The sequence below is a fragment of the Tachyglossus aculeatus genome, chromosome X3, assembly GCF_015852505.1.
Source record: "Tachyglossus aculeatus isolate mTacAcu1 chromosome X3, mTacAcu1.pri, whole genome shotgun sequence".
Taxonomy (NCBI): domain Eukaryota; kingdom Metazoa; phylum Chordata; class Mammalia; order Monotremata; family Tachyglossidae; genus Tachyglossus; species Tachyglossus aculeatus.
The window spans coordinates 34,130,906-34,140,653 of NC_052099.1; the positions used below are offsets into that span (position 1 = coordinate 34,130,906).

General features: G+C 46.6%; 1 protein-coding gene across 1 annotated transcript; it reads left to right on the forward strand.

The window, feature by feature from the left end:
* Nucleotides 1–1,124: 1,124 nt before the first annotated feature.
* LOC119948831 (leukocyte elastase inhibitor-like) lies at nt 1,125–9,542 on the forward strand. Its single transcript, XM_038770338.1, has 7 exons — nt 1,125–1,263; nt 3,350–3,529; nt 6,041–6,178; nt 6,708–6,825; nt 7,377–7,519; nt 7,653–7,820; nt 9,021–9,542. The coding sequence occupies exons 2-7, from the start codon at nt 3,359–3,361 to the stop codon at nt 9,423–9,425; spliced, it is 1,143 nt and encodes a 380-aa protein (XP_038626266.1). The 5' UTR covers nt 1,125–1,263; nt 3,350–3,358; the 3' UTR covers nt 9,426–9,542.
* Nucleotides 9,543–9,748: the final 206 nt, after the last annotated feature.

Here is a 9,748-nt window from a genome sequence, read left to right on the forward strand (position 1 = left end):
GCTCAATAAATATGATTGGGTGAATGGTGCTCTCTCAATCGTTTAGTACAGTGCTTCACATATTGTAAGTGCTCAATACGATTGGATGAATTGTACTCTCCCAAGCGCTTAGTGCAGTGCTCTGCACATAGTAAGTGCTCAGTAACTACGACTGGATGAATCATCTTCTCCCAAGCGCTTCGTACAGTGCTCTGCACATAGTAAGCACTCAATAAATACGACTGGGTGAACAGTCTTCTCCCCGGCGCTTCGCACAGTGTTCTGCACCCAGTGAGTGCACAATAAATACGATCAATCAATCAATCAATCAATCATATTTATTGAGCGCTCACTATGTGCAGAGCACTGTACTAAGCGCTTGGGAAGTACAAATTGGCAACATATAGAGACAGTCCCTACCCAACATTGGGCTCACAGTCTAAAAGGGGCAGAGAAAAAAACAGAGACAGAGATCGGATGCATTTCCTCTCCCAAGCGCCTTGTGCCCATATGTACATATGTATATATGTTTGTACATATTTATTACTCTATTTATTTATTTGTTTTACCCGTACCTATCTATTCTATTTATTTTATCTTGTTAGTATGTTTGGTTTTGTTCTCCGTCTCCCCCTTTTAGATTGTGAGCCCACTGTTGGGTAGGGACTGTATATGTTGCCAACTTGTACTTCCCAAGCGCTCAGTACAGTGCCCTGCACACAGTAAGCGCTCAGTAAATACGATTGATTGATTGATTGCACATAGTAAAGCGCTCCATAAATGTGCCTGATTGATGGGTGGCGCTGGCCGGTCGCTCAATCAATCAATCAATCATATTTATTGAGCGCTTACTATGTGCAGAGCACTGTGCTAAGCGCTTGGGAAGTACAAATTGGCAACATATAGAGACAGTCCCTACCCAACAGTGGGCTCACAGTCTAAAAGGGGCTCCTGGAGCTCCAGGCCGAGGGAAGGGCTTGGAAGAGCGTCTAGAACAGTGCTTCGCACCCAGTAGGCGCTTCCCAAATGCCCTGATTGGTAGTAGCCCCGTAGGCCCGGTTTGTTGTTGAGTTCCTCCTCCGGGGCCAGCCCCGCCTCCTCCGGGCAGGCCCCCGCCCCCGGCCCCGCCCCACAATCAGTCGATCGATCCTATTTATTGAGCGCTTATTGTGTGCAGAGCACTGTACTGAGCCCTTGGGAAGCAACAGATAGAAGGAGCCTTGGCTCAGCAGGGTCCGCACCGGCCTCCTCCTCCTCCTCCTCCTCCTCGGCCTCCTCAATCCGGTAACCAGGACCAGGCCCCAAGTGTCCGGGGGGTGGGGGGCAATCAATCAATCAATCAATCGATCGGATTTATTGAGCGCCTACTGTGTGCAGAGCACTGGACTAAGCGCTTGGGAAGTACAAGTTGGCAACATAGAGAGACGGTCCCTACCCAACAGTGGGCTCAGGGAGGAGGAGAGGGGAGCAGAGAGGGGTGGGAGGGAAAACAGATGGGAGGGGGAGCAGAGAGGGGTGGGAGGGGGAGCAGAGGGGTGGGAGAGGGGAGCAGAGAGGGGTGGGAGGGAAAACAGATGGGAGGGGGAGCAGAGAGGAGGAGGGGGGAGCAGGGAGGGGTGGGAGGGAAAATATGGGAGGGGGAGCAGAGGAGAGGGGGGAGCAGAGAGGGGTGGGAGGGGGAGCAGAGGGGTGGGAGGGGGAGCATCATCATCAATCGTATTTATTGAGCGCTTACTGTGTGCAGAGCACTGTACTAAGTGTTTGGGAAGTACAAATTGGCAACATGTAGAGACAGTCCCTACCCAACAGTGGGCTCACAGTCTGAAAGGGGGAGACAAAACCAAACATACTAACAAAATAAAATAAACAGAATAGCTGTGTACAAGTAAAATAAATAAATAAATAAATAGAGAAATAATTATGTACAAACGTATATACATATATACAGGTGCTGTGGGGAAGGGAAGGAGGTAAGAGGGGAGCAGAGAGGGGTGGGAGGGAAAACAGATGGGAGGGGGAGAAGAGAGGGATGGGAGGGGGAGAAGAGAGGGGTGGGAGAGGGGAGCAGAGAGGGGTGGGAGGGAAAACAGATGGGAGGGGGAGCAGAGAGGAGGTGGGGGAGCAGGGAGGGGTGGGAGGGAAAATATGGGAGGGGGAGCAGAGGGGAGGAGGGGGGAGCAGAGAGGGGTGGGAGGGGGAGCAGAGGGGTGGGAGAGGGGAGCAGAGAAGGGTGGGAGGGAAAACAGATGGGAGGGGGAGCAGAGAGGAGGAGGGGAGAGCAGAAAGGGGTGGGAGGGGGAGCAGAGGGGTGGGAGGAGAGCAGGGAGGGGTGGGAGGGGGAGGAGGGAGAGCAGAGAAGGGCAGAGGGGAGTGCTTAATAAATGCCATCATTATTGTTATTATTATTAAGGGTGGGAGGGGGAGCAGAGAGAGGAGGGGGAGCAAGGAGGGGTGGGAGGGGGAGCAGAGAGAGGGGAGGGGGAGCAGGTGCAAACCCACCTAAGGGTCCAGGTGGTTGGGGGTCGGAGGGGACCGCTCAGCGCAGCGCCCACCCGGTGGCGGAACTCGGAGCGACTCCCAACTGAGCTCCCTCGCCTAGCACTCCAGTTTCCCCACCCTCCCGCCCCCAATTATAATTGTGGTATTTGTTGAGCGCTTACTCTGTGCCAGGCACCGTACTAAGCGCTGGGTTCGTCATGGTCTCAATCAATCCCCATTTTACAGATGAGGGAACTGAGGCCCAGAGAAGCAAAATGACTTGCCCAAGGTCACACCGCTGACAAGCGGCAGAGCTGGGATTAGAACCCGTGACCGTAATAATAAATAATGATGGTATTTGTTAAGCGCTTACTGTGTGCAAAGCACTGTTCTAAGCACTGGGGAGGTTACAAGGTGATCAGGTTGTCCCAAGGGGGGCTCACAGGTTTAATCCCCATTTTACAGAAGAGGTAACTGAGGCCCAGAGAAGTTAAGTGACTTGCCCAAAGTCACACAGCCAACAGTTGGCGGAGCCAGGATTTGAACCCATGACCTTCTGATGCCCAGGCCCGTGTTCTGCCCACTGTGCCATGTTGCTTTTCCTGAGCCAATGCTCTGCCGTTATGGGAGGACGGCATGAGACCCCGGGTGTCATCCCCGGCAACTGCAAACCCCGACTTCCCTCTATAGACTATAAGCTCCTTGTGGGCAGGGTTTTGCGTCTACCAACTCTGTTGTATCGCACTTTCCCCAGCGCTTAATACTGTGCTGTGCACACCGTAAGCACTCCATAAATGCCAGTGATTGATCGACGGTCCTCAGAGGTTTCCCTGAGGAGTCCAAGGCCCAGAAGAGACCAACTCTGTCAAAATAAACTCGTTTTGTGTCTTAGCCTTTAGCCATGAGCACCGCAGTGAGCACCGCAACTACCCAATTTGCCCTCGATCTGTTCAGAGTGCTCAATGAAACCAACCCAAGTGGAAACATCTTCATCTCTCCAATCAGCATTACCTCTGCTTTGGCCATGATCTATATAGGCACCCGGGGAAACACTGCAGCCCAGATGTCAAAGGTCAGGAAAACATTTGGTCCCTTTCTCCTCCCCTCTGTCTTTCACTACAGAAAGAACTTTTGCTTCCAGATATTGCAATTCAGAGTTATGAAGTAGCATTCTTTTCCTCTTTCAAACTGTCGACCTTGAGAGTCGGAAAGGCCCTTGGAAGCAAGAATGTTCTTAGTGTGGCAATCATAATGACTGTGGTCAGGACAGGGATGTGTCTTCAACTTCTCTTTTGCTCAACAGAACGGTGCTCAACAATCAGTAGGGGCCCAACAAATTATATTAACTGAAGAGTGTGTCATTACAGGTGATCAAAGGAGCAAGGGGATAGAGAAAGCAAAAGGAAAAGTAAAGAGAAAGGAGCTGATGAGGCGGTAATTCTATGTCAGTGGCCAATGTAGATTTTATTAAAAATCAGAAGTAATGATTTCTAGGATTTGCTTGGATTTTAAGGGAAAGGAGCCAGTAGAAGGAGAGATTTCTCAAATAGACTTAATGGTCTTTACAGATGCTCATTGCCCAGAAGTTCCCAGGCAGTGAAATGAGAATAAAATCAATGATCTCTTCTCATCCTCTGGGGAAAATTGTTTCATTTTTTATTAGCTTGGCTGTATTTGAAGGGTTTCCACGTGGTCAGATACGTTTGTAAAAAAGTTGGGATTACTTTTGTATTTTTTTAAATAAGTATAGTCAGTCAAATGTACTTATTGAGCTCTTACTGTGTGCAGAGCACTGTACCAAGAGCTGGGAAGAGTGTCATATTAACAATATAACAGTCACATTCCCTGCCCACAATAAGCTTATGGTCTAGAGGAGGAGGCAGACATTAATATACATAAATAAAATCTCAGATATGTACATAAGTGCTGTGGGGGCGGGAGGGGGGATGATTAAAGGGAGCAAGTCAAGGTGGCACAGAAGAGGATGGGAGAAGAGGAATGGAGGGCTCAGTCAGGGAAGGCCTCCTGGAGGAGATGTCCCTTCAATAGGGCTTTGAGGTGAGGAGAGTAATTGTCTGTCAGATATGAAGAAGGAGGGTGTTTCAGGCCAGAGGCAGATGTGGGCGAGAGGTTGGCGGTGAGACCTCTCCTTTCCACCGTGTCATGAACAATATTGACTTTGCATGATTGAAATGTACTGGATCAGATAAAGAAGGAAACCACCTAGTCAATCAATCAATCAATCAATCGTATTTATTGAGCGCTTACTGTGTGCAGAGCACTGTACTAAGCGCTTGGGAAGTACAAGTTGACAACATATAGAGACGGTCCCTACCCAACAGCGGGCTCACAGTCTAGAAGGGGGAGACAGAGAACAAAACAAAACATATTAACAAAATAAAATAAATAGAATAGATATGTACAAGTAAAATAAATAGAGTAATAAATACGTACAAACACATATACATATATACAGGTGCTGTGGGGAAGGGAAGGAGGTAAGGCGGGGGGGATGGAGAGGGGGAGGAGGGAAGAGGAAGGAGGGGGCTCAGTCTGGGAAGGCCTCCTGGAGGAGGTGAGCTCTCAGGGCGTTGAAGGGAGGAAGAGAGCTAGCTTGGTGGATGTGGGGAGGGAGGGCATTCCGGGCCAGGGGGTTGATGTGGGCCGGGGGTCGACGACGGGACAGGCGAGAACGAGGCAAGGTGAGGAGATTAGCGGCAGAGGAGCGGAGGGTGCGGGCTGGGCTGGAGAAGGAGAGAAGGGAGGTGAGGTAGGAGGGGGCGAGGTGATGGATGGACAGCCTTGAAGCCCAGGGTGAGGAGTGTCCTCATGGAACCTTCTATTGATTTGCATGATTGAAATGTACTGGATCAGATAAAGAAGGAAACCACCTAGTCCTCATGGAACCTTCTATTTATTTGCATGATTGAAATTTACTGGATCAGATAAAGAAGGAAACCACCTAGTCCTCATAGAACCTTCTATTTATATGCTGTATGTAGCCCTGCTGTTGGACCAACGGAAAGAGCGCCGGTGTGGGAACCTGAACATCTGGGTTCTGCCTGTTGCTGGCTAACTTGGGTGAAACCTGCACCTCCGCTATGTACCGTGCTCCTCCCCTGCCCATCTTACTCGCCAACTCAACTGTTCAGGGCCCCGGCGGGAACCCAGCTGACAAGGGATGGGAGGATATGTTGCCAACTTGTACTTCCCAAGCGCTTAGTACAGTGCTCTGCACACAGTAAGCGCTCAATAAATATGAATGAATGAAAGGATGTGAGTGGTACTGTGCAGTTGAGCTTCAGTAAAATCTGCCCCGCTGCACGAAGTTAAAGGTCCGAGCCTAATCTGCCTTTCCTGACTGAAAGCTCCAGCATATGCTAAATGTAGATTCCCCAGGTTTAGAGCGTATTTCTAGTGCTGACTACAAGATTTAGGTCCCTGATTACCATTCATTACTAATAAGAATATTTCCTAGGTTTTCAAGTAGTGTCTTTAGCAATAGAAAAACAATTCTAACTCCTGATACTAGCCAAAATACCTAAAGATGTGCTAACTCTGTACTTTTTCCCAAACAATTCAGGTATTTCATTTTGATGCCGTTGATGAGGTTTCTTCAGGGTTTCAGAGCCTGAATGCGGACATTAACAAAGGGGGAGCTTCCTATGTGTTGAAACTTGCCAGTCGGCTATATGGAGAGAAGACCTACAGTTTCCTTCCAGTAAGTTCTGTCGGTGGTTCCAATTTTAAAACGCGAGCAAGCGGCTGAACACCATAGAGACACCAGTTATCTTCAGAAGGGCGTTAGTTGGTTTGGAGCTTATCTAGTTTACCCCAATATCATTTTGAAATCTTACTATTTAACAACTTTGAGAATCTACAGATAAATTTTACCAGCCCCCAGAATGAAGGCAAAACCATTCCAGTGGCAGTACTCCCATTGACAGTTTATTGAGCTGGTCGCTAATCCTGATTATCTTTACTGAAAAGTTTGCCATTAGATTTATTAGCAAAGCCATTGTCTAGTTCCATATTTTCATCTTCTACTGAAAGAGAAAACTGACAGTATTTTCTCACAGCTTTCCCATTTATTGGAGATGAATTGTGTGTGATAATGAATACATTAGCCGGAAAGCTTTTATTTTAAAATGGCATTGATGTGCCAGAACTGAAGCATTTAAAAAATTTTGTCTCCTGTTGTTTCTACGATCAGAGTGGAACCAACCGTTTCTTATCTTTCCCTTTCATAGGACTTCTTGGCTTCCACTGAGAAATTGTGCGGTGCCAGTTCGACCACTGTGGACTTCATACAAGCTTCGGAAGAAGCCCGAAAGGAGATCAACCAGTGGGTAGAGGGGCAGACGGAAGGTAAGGACATCCTGGTTGAAAAATAAGCAACACCCAGTCGTATGCAGCAAATATATTTCCTTCCCACTTTGATGTACTCTCAGAATTCAGTCAGCTTCACTCAAGAAGATCAGATCCATCTTGTCAAACTTATTCTTGAAGATCAACCAAGAAACACTGTATGGGCTCAGAGTCCACATTAAATAGGCCTATTCCTTTAAATAGGAATAGGCTGGTTAGGCTGTCACTGGTGAGTGAGTATGTGTAAAGAAGCCTTTTACTCGGGGCCCAAAATTAGTTCAGTGGCTTTTATTTTCAGCAAGAGTTCTCGGTCCCTTCTGCGGGACCAAGCCCAGTGGCTTTTCTTTTCCCAGTGCTCTGAGGGCCCGATGTAGGGAATAAGCACCCTCTCAGAGCTCCTTTACCTTGGATGGCCATCAACATGTGTGAACAGGATAGAGGTTATGAGTTCATAAATTCAGGACTGATTGAACTGTAATCCAGAATTCATGAAATTGTCATTTTTATTTAAACAAGTTGAAAATCCAATGCAACAATTTTTTTTTCTGAAGGTAAAATCCCCGAACTTTTGGCAGCGGGAACTATTGACAGCCTGACAAAACTTGTCCTGGTGAATGCCGTCTATTTCAAAGGAAACTGGGCTGAGAAATTTGATGAAAAGGACACTTCTGATAAGCCATTTAGGCTAAATAAGGTAATGAAAGCAGGAATGACTTCCCCAATTAATGTTAAGACTAGCTGTCTAGGTTGTGTTCCTCATTTTAGGGGGATGCGAGAAGATGTGTTTGATTGTTTTTTCATTTCTTTATTTTTTTCCAAAATTCCAGAGGGAACAAAAAACAGTGAAAATGATGTACCAGAAGAAGAAACTACCCTATGGCTATGTGGAAGAACTGAAGTGCCATGTGTTAGAACTTCCTTATGTGGACGATGAACTTAGCATGATCATCTTGTTACCAGATGATATCGAGGATGACTCTACTGGCCTCACAAACGTAAGCCCTGGACTGCTTTTACATTTTTCAAAAAAATCTTCCTATGAACTTCTCAGTTTCCCTTCCCTCTTGGGTTGGGTCTCTTCCATCTCTCACCCTCTCTCGTCTCCCATTCCTGTCTGTCCTCCCCCCCCACCCCGGTGAATCTTTATTTTGGAAGAAATCGAGCAATTATCTGTAAATATCCAGTGGCTGATTCCCTTTTTAGAGCGGACATGGGCCCCTTCTCCAGCTCTCATGTCTTCCACTTTGGATAGCCCTTCCTTGATAATCCATACTTGAATTGGCTTTGTGTAAGTGCAACAAGGCAAGGGCTGCTATAGAGAGGGGGAAACACCACTGTAAAGCAAAGATTTGTGTTTTGTTCTGAAATTTTATTCACCTTCTCTTCCTTTCAGTATGTTAAATTTAATCTCCATGATTAAATTAGACTTATACACTTAAACTGTGAAAAACTTAAGACTGGTACACTTAAACGCAGAGATCCAATAAACATTTGCTGAAGTCCTCAAACTTAAAAAAAAAATGTACTCCACCACTAAGCTCTGGAAGGGCAGAAACTGTGTTTTCTTGCAGTATGACACTGGGGCTTTATGGTTTAGTAAAGTCGCTATGGCTAGTAGAGTGGCCTATTGGAAAAAAAACTGGGCCTAGGAGTTCTCATCCCAGATTCTAATCCCTAGCCTGCCATTTGCCTGCAGTGTGACCTTGGGCAAGTCACTTCTCCGGGCCTCAGTTTCGTCAACTGCAGAATGGGGATTTAATACCTCTCTCCCTTCTTAGACTGTGAGCCTCATGTGGGCCAGGGGCTATGTCTGACCTGATTAACTTATATTTGTTGCAGTACTTAGAACGGTGCTTGACACATAGTAAGGGCTTAATCAATGCCATATAACAATTACTGTTATTACTATGGTGATGTCACCCAGCACTTAGAACAGTGCTTCGCACATAGTAAGCGCTTAATAAATACCAGCATTATTTTATTATTATTCTCCAATCTGCCGCTTGGTTGAGTAGATCTCAGAAATTTAAAGGTGAAATTTTCTATAGAGAGAGGGGCTAATAGTTTGGTGGATTTGTTTATTTAAGTCGCTGTTGAAAATGTACTTTTAGCAAAATAGTTTTCTATTTATAATACCCCTCCTCTTTACGGCAGCACAGTCATGGATTTCCTCTTCTCTGAATGTCTAATTCCAGATTGAGAAGCAGCTCACCTTGGAAAAGCTAAAGGAATGGACTCAGTCCCAAAACCTGGAGTCCCTGGATGTTCATGTGCGTCTGCCCAAGTTTAAGTTGGAAGACAGCTACAATCTTAACTCTCATTTGTCTCGCTTGGGGTTGAAGGATCTCTTTGACAGTGGCAGGGCTGATCTGTCCGGCATGTCAGGAGCTCGGGATCTCTTTATATCCAAAATTATCCACAAATCCTTCGTGGAAGTGAATGAGGAAGGCACAGAAGCAGCCGCTGCCACTGCAGGCATCGCTGTGTTTTGCATGGCAATGCATGAGCCAGAGGTCACTGCTGATCATCCATTCCTGTTCTTCATCCGGCACAATTGTAGTGGAACCATTCTGTTCCTTGGCCGATATTCTGCCCCATAGGAAGTAGTGGAGATAAATATTTTCAACGCAATCCCAGAGATCTTTCGCTGAGTCTAGTGAGGTTCACGGAATGCTGTTTTATGCATTTTTCCTTTAATAAAATGGCTACTGAAAACAGATTTGTAATTTCCTTCTTGCTTCCTGCTCTTTTACAGTCCCAACTCTGAAGCTTGGCATTCAATCAATCAATCGTATTTATTGAGCGCTTACTGTGTGCGGAGCACTGGACTAAGCACTTGGGAAGTACAAGTTGGCAACATATAGAGATAGTCCCTACCCAACAGTGGGTCATTTCCATTCCTGACAGAGGATAGTGTTTTCTC

What these genes read in the sequence shown, in the direction of transcription:
- LOC119948831 (XM_038770338.1), top strand. Translation starts at nt 3,359, where the DNA reads ATGAGCACCGCAGTGAGCACCGCAACTACCCAATTTGCCCTCGATCTG. An exon ending in CTGCAGCCCAGATGTCAAAG is followed by an intron (nt 3,530 to 6,040) that starts GTCAGGAAAACA and finishes CAAACAATTCAG; the next exon opens with GTATTTCATTTTGATGCCGT. An exon ending in GGTAGAGGGGCAGACGGAAG is followed by an intron (nt 6,826 to 7,376) that starts GTAAGGACATCC and finishes TTTTTTCTGAAG; the next exon opens with GTAAAATCCCCGAACTTTTG.